Here is a 19,986-nt window from a genome sequence, read left to right as displayed (position 1 = left end):
CCTTTACCCTTGAGCTTCGTTTCACTTAGAGCCAAAACATCCAGGTTCCTTTCTTCAAAAATACTACCTATCTCCTTTTTCTCATCTTGGTCACATCCACACACATTTAGACACCCCAATGTGAGCCTTCGAGGAGGATGAGCACTCCCTGCATGACTCCTTCTTCTGTTTCCCCATTTAGAAAGTTAAAATACAAGGGGGGAGGGTTTCCAGCCCCCCACTCCCATCCCCTTTAGTCGCCTTCTACGAGAAATAGATATAACTGTTAAACTGTACTGGAGAGTTGTGATTGAGAGGGTGTTGACAAACTGTAGCTTCAAGAGTGGTAGAGGATGTATGGATCAGGTGTTTGCTCATAAGAATGTGTGAGAAATGTTTAGGAAAACAGAAGCATTTGTAAGTGATATATGGATATAGAGAGTTTACAATAAGGTTGATAAAAGATGTTTTGTGGAAGGTGTTTATGAATACATAGTGTGGGAAGAGTGCTAAAGGAGTGGTGAAGAATTTCCATCAGAAAGGTAAGGCATATATGAAAGTAGGAATAGAGAAGAGTGAGTGGTTCAAGTGAAGGTGAGACCATGATATGGTTATGTGATGTCACCACAACAGTCTAATCTTTTTACGAATGGGGAGATGAAGGACGAAGTGATGGTTTTGGAAAGTTGGTCAAGTTTGCAGTCTGTTGAAAGTGGGAGGCTTGGGAGGTCAGTAATTTGCTGTTTGCAGATGACAGACTTGAGTAAGAAACTGTAAGAGGTGGTGTTCTTTGTTTTTGAAAGTATATGAGGGAAGAAAGTTGAGAATTATTAAGAAAAAAAGGTTTTAAGTTTAGCAGAAAAGAGAGACAGATTGGGTGAAAAGTGAGCTTGAATGGAGTGAATGTGGAAGAAGTGGGAGTGTTTTAAAAACCTATGAGTGAATGTGGTGGCAGATGGAACCATGGAAGCTGAAGAAAGCCAAAGGGTGGGTAAGGAGGGGAGGAGCTTGGGTCTTTGAGTGTACTGAGATATGCACAGAAAATGAAGTCACTGTCTGTAAGTGTAAAGCTGGGTATAACTGATAATAGAGTTATTATGATGATGATGTATGGATGTAAGAAATGGGACATACATAAAATAGTACAGAAGGGAGTGGATGTGTTGGAAATAAACTGCTTCAGGACAATATGTACTGTTAAAAGTGTTGATTGAGTAAGAAATGATAGGGTAAACGAGAGGTGGTGTCTTATGAAGATTATGGCTGAAAGAGCAGAAGAGGATGTACTGAAATGGTTTGGACAGATTAGGAAGGATAAATGGGGAAAGGATGACTAAGAGGGTATACATGTCAGAAACGAATGGACAAGGAAATGGGAAGACTGAATTAAAGATGGAAGGATCGGGTGACAGATGCCATGAGTGACTGTAGCCCAAACATACAGGAGGAAGTAAGACCTACACAGGACAGAAAGAACTGGAGGAATGTGGCACAGAGGGGGAAGATTTGCTGTCAATGGGCTGAACTACAGCATACAAAACAGTCAGAAGAAACACTAGAAAAGTCTGTGAGGCTTGATTATGGATGGGCAAACATGGTTTTGGTCCAGCTAACAGTCTTGACAAAAACAGTTTGATGATTATCATTTGACATGCAGCTTCCATGCATCAGGTTTTATGCATGGAACAGATCCTATTATTCCATTATGGTGGGGATATTGTATTTCTAGCAGCATGATAAAGTTTTTGAAGTCATGATTTGCTGCCTCAGTTACTCCTGGTTACTGAGAGTGGAGAGATGCAACTTTTGCTAACTGTCCGTTGGATTAGTGATATTTTTGCTATTTTTCTCCCATGTGATATTTTCCTGCTACCGTTCACTAAACTTGGGTCCTAAGAAGCTGTTCCAGGAGAAAAGGCAAGATTCAAGGTATACTAGCATGGCTGAATCCTCCATCAGGACACTTGTTTTATCAGCTAATGGACATCCTAAAAAGCTGGATCTGGTTGAGCTAGGAAAACCAGTAAGAGAAGTGATAATACGATGAAGTGCGCAGTGATGAAAAACCAGTCCCTATCTGCAGGTCGAGTGAAAAGGTCATGCCAAAATCCTTACAAGTGTGTCAGAGAGAATGAGACGACACCATTTGCATACAGATTTGAAGCTGTCATCACATCATGCTGCCAAGAAACCTCTTTTCACACATCATATTTGTCTGAAAAGCTTGATTTTTGCCCATAAATAAATGGTACAGAAATGAGTTTCAAAGTGGTGCTAAGTGATGTGGAAAAGTCAGGTTCATTTAAGTATATCACAACAAGCAATAGAAAGGTGTGATGGCAAGAAGTGTTAGCTACTACTTGTCTCTTTACATAGCGAAAACGGTAAAGCATTCCCTCATAGGAATGTCTTAGCTTTAAAAATTTTCTGGGGGGTTCATGCCCCTCAATACTTACTTCCTGCCCCAGGAGTCCCATCTCTCTTTATGAGGCTCCTGGAGCACTCAGGAAGCTGGCCACATTCAGTGGTCAGGACCACAGGTCACAAAGTGAAGAGATGATGCGTGTGTGTGTGTCAATGTGCAGATACTGTTTCCGGGTATACCACAGTATACAGAGAGTCCATGCCTAAGACAGTTTTCCCAGCCACAGTTTTGATTTTACACGATATAAATACTATTTATATTTATTATATTTTGTCGCTGTCTCCCGCATTAGCGAGATAGCGCAAGGAAACAGACGAAAGAACGGCCCAACCCACCCATATACACATGTATATAAATACACGCCCACACACAGCACATATACATATCTATACAGCTCAATGTACACATATATATACACACACAGACATATACATATATACACATGTACATAATTCATACTGTCTGCCCTTATTCATTCCCGGTGCCACCCCGCCACACAAGAAATGAAAACCCCCTCCCTGCAAGTGTGCAATGTAGCGCTAGGAAAAGACAACAAAGGCTACATTCATTCACACTCAGTCTCTAGCTGTCATGTATAATGCATTGAAACCACAGCTCCCTTTCCACATCCAGGCTCCACAAAACTTTCCATGGTTTACCCCAGATGCTTCACAAGCCCTGGTTCAATCCATTGACAGCACATTGACCCAGGTATACCACGTCATTCCAATTCACTCTATTCATTGCATGCCTTTCACCCTCCTGCATGTTCAGGCCCCAATCACTCAAAATCTTTTTCACTCCATCTTTCCACCTCCAATTTGGTCTCCTACTTCTCCTCGTTCCCTCCATCTCTGACACATATATCCTCTCTGTCAATCTTTCCTCACTTATTCTCTCCATGTGACCAAACCATTTCAAAACACCCTCTTCTGCTCTCTCAACCACACTCTTTTTATTACCACACATCTATCTTACCCTTTCATTAATTATTCTATCAAACAACCTAACACCACATACTGTCCTTAAACATCTCATTTCCAGCACATCAACCCTCCTCCGCACAACTCTATCTATAGCCCATGCCTTGTCAACCATATAACATTGTTGGAACCACTATTCCTTCAAACATTCCCAATTTTGCTTTCCACGATAACGTTCTCAACTTCCACACATTTTTCAACACTCCCAGAACTTTCGCCCCCTCCCCCACCCTATGATTCGCCTCCGCTTCCATGGTTCCATCCACTGCTAAATCCACTCCCAGATATCTAAAACACTTCACTTCCTACAGTTTTTCTCCATTTAAACTTACCTCCCAATTGACTTATCCCTCAACCCTACTGTACCTAATAACCTTGCTCTTATTCACATTTACTCTCAGCTTTCTTCTTTCACACACTACACAAAACTCAGTCACCAGCTTCTGCAGTTTCTCACCCAAATCAGCCACCAGCTCTGTATCATCAGCGAACAACAATTGACTCACTTCCCAAGCTCTCTCATTCACAACAGACTGCATACTTGCCCCTCTTTCCAAGACTCTTGCATTCACCTCCCTAACAACCCCATCCATGAACAAATTAAACAACCATGGGGACATCACGCACCCCTGCCACAAACCAGCATTCACTGAGAACCAATCACTTTCCTCTCTTCCTACACGAACACATGCCTTACATCCTCAATAAAAACTTTTCACTGCTTCTAACAACTTACCTCCCACACCATATATTCTTAATACCTTCCACAAAGCATCTCTATCAACTCTATCATATGCCTTCTCCAGATCCATAGATGCTACATACAAATCCATTTGCTTTTCTAAGCATTTCTCACATACATTTTTCAAAGCAAACACCTGATCCACACATCCTCTACCACTTCTGAAACCACACTGCTCTTCCCCAATCTGATGCTCTGTACATGCCTTCACCTTCTCAATCAATACCCTCCCATATAATTTACCAGGAATACTCAACAAACTTTTACCTCTGTAATTTGAGCACTCACTCTTATCCCCTTTGCCTTTGTACAATGGCATTATGCAAGCATTCTGCCAATCCTCAGGCACCTCACTATGAGTCATACATACATTAAATAACCTTACCAACCAGTCAACAGTACAGTCACCCCCTTTTTTAATAAATTCCACTGTAATACCATCCAAACCCACTGCCTTGCCGGCTTCCATCTTCCACAAAGCCCTCACTACCTCTTCTCTGTTTACCAAATCATTCTCCCTAACCTTCTCACTTTGCACACCACCTCGACCAAAACACCCTATATCTCCCACTCTATTATCAAACACATTCAACAAACCTTTAAATTACTCACTCCATCTCTTTCTCACATCACCACCACTTGTTATCACCTCCCCATTAGCCCCCTTCACTGATGTTCCCATTTGTTCCCTTGTCTTACGCACTTTATTTACCTCCTTCCAAAACATCTTTTTATTCTCCCTAAAATTCAATGATACTATCCCACCCTAACTCTCATTTGCCCTCTTTTTTGCCTCTTGCACCTTTCTCTTGACCTCCTGCCTCTTTCTTTAATACATGTGCCACTCATTTGCATTATTTCTCTGCAAAAATCGTCCAAATGCCTCTCTCTTCTCTTTCACTAATAATCTTACTTCATCCTACCACTCACTACCCTTTCTAATCTGCCCACCTCCCACGCTTCTCATGCCACAAGCATCTTTTGCACAAGTCATCACTGCTTCCCTAAATACATCTCATTCCTCCCCCACTCCCCTTACGTCCTTTGTTCTCACCTTTTCCCATTCTGTACTCAGTCTCTCCTGGTACTTCCTCACACAAGTCTCCTTCCCAAGCTCACTTACTCTCACCACTCTCTTCACCCCAACATTCTCTCTTCCCTTCTGAAAACCTTTATAAATTTCACCTTCGCCTCCACAAGATAATGATCAGACATCCCTCCAGTTGCAGCTCTCAGCATATCAACATCCAAAAGTCTCTCTTTCACATGCCTATCAATTAACACATAATCCAATAACGCTCTCTAGCCATCTCTCCTACTTACATAGGTATACTTATGTATATCTCTCTTTTTAAACAAGGTATTCCCAATCGTCAGTCCTTTTTCAGCACATAAATCTACAAGCTCTTCACCATTTCCTTTTACAACACTGGACACCCCATCTACACCAATTATTCCCTCAACTGCTACATTACTCATCTTTGCATTGAAATCATCCATCACTATAACAAGGTCTCCTGCATCAAAACTACCAACACACTCACTCAGCTGCTCCCAAAACACTTGCCTCTCATGATCTTTCTTCTCATGCCCAGGTGCATATGCACCAATAATCACCCAACTCTCCATCCACTTTCAGTTTCACCCATATCAATCTAGAGTTTACTTTCTTAACCTCTATCACTTACTCCCACCACTCCTGTTTCAGGAGTAGTGCTACTCCTTCCCTTGGTCTTGTTCTCTCACTAATCCCTGACTTTACTCCCAAGACATTCCTAAACCACTCTTCCCCTTTACCCTTGAGCGTTGTTTCACTCAGAGCCAAAACATCCAGGTTCCTTTCCTCAAACATACTACCTATCTCTCCTTTTTTCTCATCTTGGTTACATCCACACACATTTAGACACCCCAATGTGAGCCTTCGAGGAGGATGAGCACTCCCCGCATGACTCCTTCTTCTGTTTCCCCATTTAGAAAGTTAAAATACATGGAGGGGAGGGTTTCTAGCCCCCCACTCCCGTCCCCTTTAGTCGCCTTCTACGACATGTGAGGAATGCGTGAGAAGTATTCTTTCTCCCCATCCCCAGGGATACAGATATAAATACTGTATACCATTTTACTAACCACAGTATCAAGTTTTGAATATCAGTGGTTTTCCATAGCACAATCAAAATCTTTATCACACACTGGGCAAATCATGTGGCCATAGGCTGCTTATGGCCCTGCTGACAGACCCATTTTCTAAGAAGAGGCAGAAGGAGTGTCCTAATCAGGCAATGTTGTTAGGGTGAGCATCGAGGTAGATTTTGTGAAAAACAGCTAGCTGGCTGATTTCAGGGAGTAAGGTGCAGCATCAGGGGTGACATTCCACTGTTATATCAATACCGTACAATTTTGTACATCATTTCTTTGTACTCTTATGGAAAAGGCATGTTGTCTTTGAAGTTATTTTTCTTTGTTTCACACTTGTTCACCTTTTGTAGAGTTAGCAAGGTAGTGCTAGGAACAGACAAAGAAAGGGCCTCATTCACACATCCATTCTTCAGCTGTCATGTATAATGCAATGAAACCACTGACTACAATCAACAACCAGGTCCCATAGACCTTTCCATGGTTTTCTCCAGTTCCTTCTTATGCCCTGGTTGATCTCTGTACACCACATCACTCTGATTCTCTATGGTTTTCTCAGTTCCTTCTTATGCCCTGATTCAGTCCACTAACATCACTCTGATTTATTCTATGTTGTGCACACTTTTCACCCTCCTGTATGTTCAGTCCCTGAGGACCCTAAATCTGTTTCACCCATCCTTCCATCTCCAGTATGGTGTCCTTCTTCTCTTTGTCCCCTCCAATTCTAACACATATATTTCTCTTAGTCAACCTCTCCTCACTCAATCTCTACATATGTTCAAACCAATCAGAAAAGAGGAAATTATATGAATGAGAAGAGGATGGTGAAAACTAGTGCACTTGGAAAAAGAGAAGTGTGTGAAGAAATACCAAGAGAGATTATGGGCAGATAGGCAAAACGTGAGAGTAAACAAAGCAAGATGAAAAGGTGGGGAATGGGAGATATTTAAGGAAGCTATGTTGGCACGTGCAAGAGAAGTGCATGGCATGCAGGAGGAGGGAAATGAGTGGGTTAGTAATGTACTGAATAGTAGGATGACAAAATAATGTTGTTGGCGAAGTAGAAAAGAGAGGTATATAGGTGGTGCTTAATGGGAAGGAGTGCAATTGATTGGGAGATATAAAAGAGAAATCAGCAAGAGGTCAAGACGAAGGTGCAGAGGCTAAAAAAACACTGCAAATAAGAAATGGGGTTAGGAAGTACCAGTACACTATAGAAAGAATAAAATGTTTTGAAAGGTGGTTAACAGAGTAAAACAAGAGAACAAATGGGAAGATTAATGTAGGGGGCAAATGAGGAAGTGGCAACATAGAGTAATGAAGGATTGTTGAATACTTTTGATGATACAGTGGCAGATGAAGGTTGTGTAGATCTGGGAGTTATAGGAAGTGTGAGAGTCATGGAAAGTAGTCTATTGAAGAGAGTAGGTCTGGAAGTTATAGGAAGTGAGAGAGTCATGGAAATTAGTTTGTTGAAGAAATAAGAGCAGGTAAAGGCCTGGGTGAAAGCAAATGTAGCAATGTGGCTGGAGTGGGTGGTAATGCAGCTGAATTTCTTATGAAAGGGGATGAGTGTGTTGTTGACTGGTTAGTTAAGATTTTCAATTTAAGTACAGATCATAGCTAGGTGCCTGAGGAATGGTATAATGCAAGTATGAAGCCACTGTGTATAGACATGGGGACAAAGGTAAATGTTCCATCTACACAGTTGTTAAGCGCATCAGTTAAGTTTTGATTGAGAGGGTGAAAACATGTGCAAACCATCAGATTGGAGAGGAACAATGTGGTTCAGGAGTGGTAAAGGATGTGCAGAGCAGGTGTTTGCTTTAAAAAAATTTCATCATTTATTATACTTAATCACAGTTTCCCATGAAGTAAGGCAGCATCAGGAAACAGACAAATGTTATATGGTTGTGAGGCATGGGCGATAGATAGGGTTGTGCGGGGGAGGGTGGATGTGTTGGAAATGAGATGTTTAAGGATAATATGTGGTGTGAGGTGGTTTGATCGAGTAAGTAACAAAGGGTAAGAGAGATGTGTGGTAATAAAAAGTGTGGTTGAGTGAGCAGAAGAGGGTGTATTAAAATGGTTTGATCACATGGAGAGAATGAGTGAGGAAAGATATATCCCTGAGATAACATTCTCACCTTCCACACATTCTTCAAGGCTCCCAGAACCTTCGCCCCATCATCCACCCTGTAACTCACTTCCACTTCCATGGTTCCATCTGCTGCTAAATCCACTCCCAGATATCTAAAACACCTCACTTCCTCCAGTTTTTCTCCATTCAAACTTACCTCCCAATTAACTTGTCCCTCAACCCTACTGTACCTAATGACCTTGCTCTTATTTGCATTTACTCTCAGCTTTCTTCTCTCACACACTTTACCAAACTCAGTCACCAACTTCTGCAGTTTCTCACCCGAATCAGCCACCAGCGCTGTATCATCAGCAAACAACTGACTCACTTCCCAAGCCCTCTCATATACAACAGACTGCATACATGCCCCTCTCTCCAAAACTCTTGCTTTCTCCTCCCAAACAACCCCATCTATAAACAAATCAAACAACCATGGAGACATCACGCACCCCTGCCACAAACCGAAATTCACTGGGAACCAATCACTTTCCTCTCTTCCTATTCATAAACATGTTTTACATCCTTGATAAAAACTTTTCATTGCTTCTAGCAACTTACCTCCCACACCATATACTCTTAATACCTTCCACAGAGCATCTCCATCAACTCTATCATATGCCTTCTCCAGATCCATTAATGCTACATACAAATCCATCTGTTTTTCTAATATATATATATATATATATATATTTTTTTTTTTTTTTTTTTTCTCAGACTATTTGCCATTTCCCGCGTTAGCGAGGTAGCGTTAAGAACAGAGAACTGGGCCACTGAGGGAATATCCTCACCTGGCCCCCTTCTCTGTTCCTTCTTTTGGAAAATCAAAAAAAATTGAGAGGGGAGGATTTCCAGCCCCCCGCTCCCTCCCCTTTTAGTCGCCTTCTACGACACGCAGGGAATACGTGGGAAGTATTCTTTCTCCCCTATCCCCAGGGATATATATAACATATATACATGTATATATATATATATACACACACACGTACATATTCATTCTTGCTCACCTTCATCCATTCCTGAAGCCACCCTGCCCCACAGGAAACAGCACAAATGCATGAAGGAAAAGAAAACAGACATTTACATTCTCCTCTCTTACCCCACATACTAGATTGCTCTTTCCCGTGTTAGCAAGGTAGTTCCAGAAACAGATGAAGAAAGGCCACATTCGCTCTCCAGCTATTACATGTAATGCATCACGTCCACAGCTCCCTATCCACAACCAGTCCCCAGAGACCCTTCCATGGTTCACACTGGATGCTCCACATGTCCTCGTACACTCCAATGACAGCACTCTGACCCCAGCATACTTTATTCGAGTTCATTCCATGCAAATCTTTCACCCTCCTGCATGTTCAGGCTCCAATCACTTTAAATCTCTTTCACTCCACATTTCCATCTCCAATCTGGTCCCTTGGTTCCTGTTCCCTCCAGTTCTGACACATACTTAAAAAAAAAAAAAAAGAAAAAAAAGAGCTACGAGCCGTGAGGAATTTTCTCTCAAACGCTTTGTCATCTGTTCTTAATGCTAACTGACTCACAAAGGAAATGGCGAGTTTTCATAAAGAAAAAGTCTTATTTTCTTTCTTTCATCTATGTTCACCATTTCTCAAATCAGTGAGGTAGCATCAAGAACAAATGAATGAGCCTTAAAAGAAAAATTCCGTGTCTGGCTCCTTGCTCTGTACCTTCTCTTGGAAAGAAATACAGGAGGGGAGGATTTCCAGACCCCCACACCCACCCCTTAGTTGCCTTCTGAGACACGAAAGAATACTTGGGCAGTAACTCACCTGCATGAGGTTATATATATATATATTCATATTATTCATTATACTTTGTTGCTGTCTCCTGTGTTAGCGAGGTAGCGCAAGGAAACAGTCGAAAGAATGGCCCAATCCACCCACATACACATGTATATACATAAACGCCCACACACGCACATTTACATATCTATACATTTCAACATATACATACATATACATACACAGACATAGGCTCACCCAAATACATATGTATATACATAAACGCCCATACACACACATATACATACATATACAGTTCAACATATACATACCTATACACAGACAGACATATAAATATTTACACATGCACTTATTCATACTTGCTGCCTTCATCCATTTCTGTCGCAATCCTGCCACACATGAAATAGCATCCCTCACCCCCATCCTCCAGAGAGGAAGCACCAGGAAAAGACAATATAAGGCCATAATTGTTTACACTCAGTCTTTAGCTGTCATGTGCAATGCACCAAAACCGCAGCTCCCTTTCCACATCCAGGCTCCACAGACCTTTCCATGGTTTACCCCAGACACTTCACATATCCCTGGTTCAGTTCACTGACAGCACGTCGACCCTGGTATACCACATCATTCCAATTCACTCTATTCCTTACACACCTTTCACCCTCCTGTATGTTCAGGCCCTGATCATTCAAAATCTTTTTCACTCCATCTTTCTACCTCCAATTTGGTCTCCTGCTTCTCCTTGTTCCCTCCACCTCTGACACATATATCCTCCTTGTCAATCTTTCCTCACTCATTCTCTCCATGTGTCCAAACCATTTCAACATACCCTCTTCTGCTCTCTCAGCCACACTCTTCATATTACCCCACATCTCTCTTACCCTTTCATTAATTACTTGATCAAACCACATCACACCACATACTGTCCTCAAACATTTCATTTCCAACACATCTACTCTCTTCCTCACCTTATCTATAGCCCATGTCTCACAACCATATAACATTGTTGGAACCACTATTCCTTCAAACATATCCATTTTTGCTTTCCAAGATAATGTTCTCACCTTCCACACATTCTTAAACGCCCCTAGAACCTTCACCCCCTCCCCCACCCTGTGACTCACTTCCACTTCCATGGTTCCATCCGTTGCTAAGTCCACTCCCAGATATCTAAAACACTTCACTTCCTCCAGTTTTTCTCTATTCAAACTTACCTCCCAATTAACTTGCCCCTCAACCCTACTGAACCTAATAACCTTGCTCTTATTCACATTTACTCTCAACTTTCTTCTTTCACATACTTAACCAAACTCAGTCATCAACCTCTGCAGCTTCTCACCTGGATCAATATTTTTTTTTTCTTTTTTTTTTGTCGCTGTCTCCCGCGTTTGCGAGGTAGCGCAAGGAAACAGACGAAAGAAATGGCCCAACCAACCCCCATACACATGTATATACATACGTCCACACACGCAAATATACATACCTACACAGCTTTCCATGGTTTACCCCAGACACTTCACATGCCCTGATTCAATCCACTGACAGCACGTCAACCCCGGTATACCACATCGATCCAATTCACTCTATTCCTTGCCCTCCTTTCACCCTCCTGCATGTTCAGGCCCCGATCACACAAAATCTTTTTCACTCCATCTTTCCACCTCCAATTTGGTCTCCCACTTCTCCTCGTTCCCTCCACCTCCAACACATATATCCTCTTGGTCAGTCTTTCCTCACTCATTCTCTCCATGTGCCCAAACCATTTCAAAACACCCTCTTCTGCTCTCTCAACCACGCTCTTTTTATTTCCACACATCTCTCTTACCCTTACGTTACTTACTCGATCAAACCACCTCACACCACACATTGTCCTCAAACATCTCATTTCCAGCACATCCATCCTTCTGCACACAACTCTATCCATAGCCCACGCCTCGCAACCATACAACATTGTTGGAACCACTATTCCTTCAAACATACCCATTTTTGCTTTCCAAGATAATGTTCTCGACTTCCACACATTCTTCAAGGCTCCTAGGATTTTCGCCCCCTCCCCCACCCTATGATCCACTTCCGCTTCCATGGTTCCATCCGCTGCCAGATCCACTCCCAGATATCTAAAACACTTTACTTCCTCCAGTTTTGCTCCATTCAAACTTACCTCCCAATTGACTTGACCCTCAACCCTACTGTACCTAATAACCTTGCTCTTATTCACATTTACTCTTAACTTTCTTCTTTCACACACTTTACCAAACTCAGTCACCAGCTTCTGCAGTTTCTCACATGAATCAGCCATAAGCGCTGTATCACCAGTGAACAACAACTGACTCACTTCCCAAGCTCTCTCATCCACAACAGACTTCATACCTGCCCCTCTTTCCAAAACTCTTGCATTTACCTCCCTAACAACCCCATCCATAAACAAATTAAACAACCATGGAGACATCACCCACCCCTGCTGCAAACCTACATTCACTGAGAACCAATCACTTTCCTCTCTTCCTACACATACACATGCCTTACATCCTCGATAAAAACTTTTCACTGCTTCTAACAACTTGCCTCCCACACCATATATTCTTAATACCTTCCACAGAGCATCTCTATCAACTCTATCATATGCCTTCACCAGATCCATAAATGCTACATACAAATCCATTTGCTTTTCTAAGTATTTCTCACATACATTCTTCAAAGCAAACACCTGATCCACACATCCTCTACCACTTCTGGATCAATATATACATACATATACACAAACAGAGACATATATATATACATGTACATATTCATACGTGCTTGCCTTCATCCATTCCTGGCACTACTCTGCCCCACAGGAAACAGCATCGCTACCCCCTGCTTCAGCGAGGTAATTCCAAAAAAAGCCACATTCATTCACACTCAGTCTCCAGCTGTCATGTGTAATGCACCAAAACCACAACTCCTTATCCACATCCAGGCCCCACAGACACTTCCATGGTTTACTCCAGACATTTCACATGCCCTAGTTCAGTCCCTTGACAGCACATCAACCCCAGTACACCACATTGTTTCAATTCACTCTATTCCTTGCACACCTCTCACCCTCCTGTATATTCAGGCCCCAATCACTCAAAATCTTTTTCACTTCATCCTTCCACCTCCAATTTGGTCTCCTGCTTCTCCTTGCTCCCTCTAACTCTGACACATATATCCTCTTTGTCAACCTTTCCTCACTCATTCTTTCCATATGTCCAAAGCAATTCAATACACCATCTTCTGCTCTCTCAACCACACTTTCTTATCCTTTCATTACTTAGAGAATATATGGACTTGTATGTGGCATTAATGGATCTAGAGAAAGCATATGATAGGGATGACAGAGATGCCATGTTGAAGGTCTTACAAATATACAGCATGTTGGGAGGAAAGCTACTACAAGCAGTGAGAAGTTTCTGTCAAGAGCATAATGCATGTGCAAGTAGGTAGAGAGGAAACTGAGTGGTTCCAGTTGAAGGGTGGTCATTAAAAGGATGTTATGTCATCACGGCTGTTTACTTTTGTTTATGGATGGTGTGGGGAGAAATTGAAAATGGAAGGATGAAGTAAAAACGATTTTGTGTGCTTGAGGCCTGAACATGCAGAAGGGTAAAAGGTGGGCATGGAATAGACAGAATTGGAGCAATGTGGTATACAGGTGGCAACATGCTGTCAATGAACTGAACCAGGGAATATAAAGCAGCCTTGGGAAACTATAGAAGAGCATGTGGGGGGCCTAGTTGTATATAGGGAGTTGTGGTTTTGGTGCATTACACTTGACAGCTACCAAATAGATATGAGCAAATGAGGCCTTTCTTTATCTGTTCTTGGTACTACCTCACTTACACGGGAAACAGTGGACAAATCTGAAAAATATTGCTATGAAAATTCTAAAAGGCATGGTCCCAAGCCTACTTTCAAAAATAATCATCTATTAGCATGATAGGCATGGAAGACCATAGAATATTAATCCTAACATCAAAAAGATAAAAAATGCAAGGAGAGAAAATACACTGAACATCCAGTGCCCAAGACCATCATCCATCAGAAATACTAAGGGATGCATGGCAGAGAAATTTCAGAAGGCCCTAAATAAGTATAGAAAAAGTGCATCAAAACAGTCAGGCTGTGGTGGTTATATGAGCCTGCAGAATATAGCTTCAAGCAGCTTGGTTGAACAATGAGACAACACAGCAGGCTTAGCCTGAGCTGTGCAGGTAGAAGACCTACAAAGGTTACACCAGGTATTACACCCCCACCCCCTCTCAAAAATCAAAGTGAAAGTCTTCTCAAGTGCAAATACCCTTATGATTCCACCAATGCACCCTGACACTGCACAAGCAACAATTTCTATACAATAATTCATTATGCAATTTCCTCAACATACATAAATCCAATCTGCACCATTTACATATTTCAGAATGATCAACCACTCCCACTAACAAAACACTAGATGTGACACACACAAACACAATGAACCCCACAACACAGACATCATCACAAATATCATAAACAAGCTAAATGCCCACAGAACACTCAGTCAAGTCACACTATCGTGTCTGTATCATGGACACCACCGTCTCCCCAACTTTATTAACACTGACTTAAGACATCACAAGACCCCTTATACCCATCATGCACCTTCCTTAATGAGGACAATAATCACAAACTACTAAACTGGTCTGTACTAACCCCACACAGACAAAAACATATCATCACACTTCTTAACCTATGGTCCCACCCAATGGACATGACCGAGTGCTACTAGATCTCCAAAGAATGGGTCCTTGGACAGGAAGGTAAGGAAAAGTATAGCCTGTCTTTGTCTTGTACATATAAATTACAAATTCTAACTTTCCATCACTCAGCAATCTTGAGGTATATCAAATATGCATATCTATGCAAGTATCTACCTTAATATCTAATTGTCTGTCACTTCCAAGGAGGATACCTTTACTGCAGTGATCTATGATTTTCATACCTCTTCCATTATCACAAACAGACCTGAAGGGACCCAGTGGTCTGTTGCTGTTTGAATTCCTCTTTATATCCCTTTGTATTGTTCTTTAGCTATCATTTCATGGAGAATAAATCCACCAACACACACACAAACAGATAGACATATGATATCATAATGGTGACACAGTGTCAGCATACACTATGTGTATGCAGGAAATAAAATAATGAAAATTGTTTAAATAATGGAATATGCTTCAAGACATAAAAATGGTACAGAGCAAAGCAGAATGCTAATATAAAGCTCAGATATGTGTGGTAAATAAACAAAATGATGCTATCTTGAGAATGTCGGAATTAAATAGATAAAGTAACACCTCTTACTTTTCTAATACCTTTGAATCCATGAATCACTGCAAGCAACAAGTCTACTATTTGATGAAATATATTCAAACAAAATAATATACTATCATTTCTATTGGCATGATATCAGCATGGTGCATCATATCATCTTCATATTATACTGATAATGTACAATCATTTCCCCACCCATAATAGCCATCAGATTCAAAATATGAATGTTGGAAGTACCTACATGATATTCTTCTACATGATACACATATTTCACTTGAAATGATCAATGATTCAAAAGATCAAACTAGAAAGCAATGCATTTATTCACATATTTCACTTGCAATAATCACTGATGTAAAGACCAAACCAAAATTCATTATCATATTTCAATCACCAATAAAGTCAATATGATCCACTCACCACAAAAGGTAAAACAAGCATAAAAATGCCACCATTCCAAGGCCAGTATTTCTCTTGGGAAAAGTGTGAGGCACAAGGTACAGTTCAATCAGTACGCCCAAAAGTGGTGTGGTGTGCACATTGTGATTCAGCCAGCTTGGAAACCAAATATCAAATTCTTCTGGGAAGATGAGCTGTCGGTCAATGTGGTACAAACTCCAAAATGAGATGGTGACAAACTGCAAGGCAAAATCAAATAAATCATGATACAAACTAGTACACTTATATATATGACATACAGCTATATAATTTTTTTTCTGAAATTACCCTTTAAACTCTTAATCCTAGAGCAAATCAACAGAATGTATTCAATACAGACCACAGTGTAAGGGACCTCTCACACAAAGACAATCTTATGTGAAGTAGCAGTTAGCATTCTTGACCATGATATATTCACAGGCTAACCAGGGTCAAGCTCATAAGTTCAAATCCTGGGGGCAGAAGTCAGTCCTTAGTCAAACCAGCACTTCATCCATCCCCTGGGGTTGGATGATAAAATGGGTACCTGGCTCAGGCTTGGTATATGAATTAATGAATAAATAAACATTTCATTTATTACTTATCATACTTAATCACTGTTTCCCGCATCAGAGGTAGTGCCACGAAACAGGCAAAGAATGACCCATCCACTCATATACACCGATATATACATAAACGCCCATAAATGCACATATACATACATATACATATCAACATATACATACATATACAATACACATACACAGACATATACATATATACACATGTACATATTCATACTTGCTTGCCTTCATCCATTCGTGTTGCTCTCCCACCCCACAGAAAACAACATCGCTACCCCCACTCCAGTGAGATACTGCCAGGAAAACTGACAAAAAAGGCCACATTATCTTACACTCAGACTCTAGCTATCATGTGTAATGCACCAAAACCACAGCTCCCTATCCACATCCAGGCCCCACAGACCTTATCATGGTTTACCCCAGATGCTTCACATGCCCTGGTTCAATCCATTGATAGCACGTTGACCCTGGTATACCAAATCCTTCCAATTCACTCTATTCCTAGCAGGCCTCTCACCCTCCTGTATGTTCAGGCCCCATTTGCTCAAAATCTTTTTCACTCCATCCTTCCATCTCCAACTTGGTCTCCCGCTTCTCCTTCTTTCCTCCACCTCTGACACATATATCCTCTTTGTCAATCTTTCCTTACTCATTCTCTCCATATGTCACAAGCATTTCAACACACCCTCTTCTGCTCTCTCAACTACACTCTTTTTATTTCCACACATCTCTCTTACCCTTTCATTACTTACTCAATCAAACCACCTCAAAAAATTCATTTCCAACACATCCACCCTCCTTCATTCAACACATATTCTTCATCACTCCCAGAACCTTCACCCTCTCCCCCATCCCGTGACTCACTGCTGCTTCCATGGTTCCATTCACTGCTATGTCCACCCCGAGGTATCTAAAGCACTTCACTTCCTCCAATTTTTCTCCATTCAAACTTACATCCCAATTAACTTATCTCTCAACCCTTTTATTCACATTTACTCCCAACTTTCCCCTTTCACACACTTTTCCAAACTCAGTCACCAACTTTTACAGTTTCTCACTCAAATCAGCCATTAGAGCGGTACTATTGGTTAACAACAACTGACCCACTTCCCAGGCTCTTTCATATATATACAATCAAGGAAGGTAAAGAGTCATTTACATACTCAGAAAAAATGGAGAAAGTAATTGGTTGAGACAGAAGTGCCATCTAGAACATGAACAAAAGCCATCGCAGGGAGGGTAATCTAGCCCCAAATGGAAAATGTTCAACAAATACTCTGTGAATGATTGGACAATTTGCTATTTTTCATATATCTTTTCAACCCAATTCTCTTCAGTTATTTCTTACCTGACTCAGAACCAATAATTATTTATATATTGACAAAAATGTATGGAGAAATTTGGAGGCAGACAGAAGAGCTACTGAGCCCATGGATAAGCATATGGAAGCTAACATCCACACAAAATCTTCCACTTACATTCAATAAATGATGTAGGTTAACTGAATTTTTCATATATTTTTTCAACATAATTTTCACTAGACTTACCCAATGCATGGAATAATAATTGTTAACATATTTAAAAATGTATATGAGAAAATGGGAGGTACATGAATGAGCTAGTAAGCCCGGAAAAATGAATGTGTTGAAGCTTTAGCCCATTGCAAAACTTTCAAATTAAACTTGGACACTGATACAATAAAAAGAATCTTTTCAAATATCTTTTTCTACACATTTCTCTTCCGTACATTCTTACTTGACTTATGAACTAAGAAACACCTACATATTCAGAAAAATACTGGAGAAAATGGTAGACAGAGATGGAAATGCTATTTAGCAGAAAACATTATTGATCACAAATTCATAAGATTAAACATGACATGACATAGTGGTAATGAAAAGGGTGTGGTTGAGAGAGCAGAAGAAATGGTTTGGTCACATGGAGAGAATGAGTGAGGAAAGATTGACCAAGAGGATATATGTGTCAGAGATGGAGGGCACAAGGAGAAGTGGGAGACCAAATTGGAGGTGGAAAGATGGAGTGAAAAAAATTTTGAGTGATCAGGGCCTGAGCATGCAGGAGGGTGAAAGGCGTGCAAGGAATAGAGTGAATTGGAGCAATGTGGTATACCGGGGTCGACATGCTGTCAATGGATTGAACCAGGGCATGTGAAGCGTCTGGGGTAAACTATGGAAAGTTCTGTGGGGCCTGGATGTGGAAAGGGAGCTGTGGTTTTGGTGCATTATTACATGACAGCTAGAGACTTAGTGTGAACAAACGTGGCCTTTGTTGTCTTTTCCAAGCGCTACCTCGCACACATGAGGGGGGAGGGGGTTGTTATTTCATGTGTGGCGGGGTGGCAATGGGAATGATCAAAGGCAGACAGCATGAATTATGTACATGTGTATAAATGTATTTGTCTGGGTATGTATATATAAGTATATGTTGAAATGTATAGGTATGTATATGTGTGTGTGTGGATGTGTATGTATATGTGTATGTGGGTGGGTTGAGCCATTCTTTCGTATGTTTCCTTGCGCTAACTCACTAACACGGGAGACAGCGATAAAGTATAATAGAAAATTATTATTATACTTATTTTGCTTTGTCACTGTCTCCCGCGTTAGCGAGGTAGCGCAAGGAAACAGACGAAAGAATGGCCCAACCCGCCCACATACACATGTATATACATACACGTCCACACACGCAAATATACATACCTATACATCTCAATGTACACATATATATACACACACAGACATATACATATATACACATGTACATAATTCATACTGTCTGCCTTTATTTGTTCACATCGCCACCTCGCCACACATGGAATAACATCCCCCTCCCCCCTCATGTGTGTGAGGTAGCGCTAGGAAAAGACACCAAAGGCCCCATTCGTTCACACTCAGTCTCTAGCTGTCATGTAATAATGCACCGAAACCATAGCTCCCTTTCCACATCCAGGCCCCACACAGCTTTCCATGGTTTACCCCAGACGCTTCACATGCTCTGGTTCAATCCATTGACAGCACGTCGACCCCGGTATACCACATCGTTCCAATTCACTCTATTCCTTGCACGCCTTTCACCCTCCTGCATGTTCAGGCCCCGATCACTCAAAATCTTTTTCACTTCATCTTTCCACCTCCAATTTGGTCTCCCACTTCTCCTCATTCCCTCCACCTCCGACACATATATCCTCTTGGTCAATCTTTCCTCACTCATTCTCTCCTTGTGACCAAACCATTTCAAAACACCCTCTTCTGCTCTCTCAACCACACTCTTTTTATTTCCACACATCTCTCTTACCTTTACATTACTTACTCGATCAAACCACCTCACACCACATATTGTCCTCAAACATCTCATTTCCAGCACATCCACCCTCCTGCGCACAACTCTATCCATAGCCCACGCCTCGCAACCATACAACATTGTTGGAACCACTATTCCTTCAAACATACCCATTTTTGCTTTCCGAGATAATGT

The 19,986-nt window shown here is 41.2% G+C and overlaps 1 protein-coding gene across 3 annotated transcripts in view; it reads right to left on the bottom strand.

The window, feature by feature from the left end:
- The window catches only part of LOC139755943 (androgen-induced gene 1 protein-like), a 151,590-nt gene that overhangs the window by 40,017 nt on the left and 91,587 nt on the right, over positions 1–19,986 (bottom strand). For all 3 annotated transcript variants that reach the window (XM_071674723.1, XM_071674724.1, XM_071674725.1), the window contains one exon: positions 15,911–16,128. In XM_071674723.1, coding sequence (XP_071530824.1) covers positions 15,911–16,128 — 218 coding nt within the window. The remainder of the gene's footprint in view (positions 1–15,910; positions 16,129–19,986) is intronic.

Source organism: Panulirus ornatus, chromosome 20 (genome assembly GCF_036320965.1).
Source record: "Panulirus ornatus isolate Po-2019 chromosome 20, ASM3632096v1, whole genome shotgun sequence".
NCBI classification, from domain to species: Eukaryota; Metazoa; Arthropoda; class Malacostraca; order Decapoda; family Palinuridae; genus Panulirus; species Panulirus ornatus.
The sequence above is the reverse complement of the archived record's forward strand: the minus strand, read 5'-3'. Positions and strand labels throughout refer to the sequence as shown.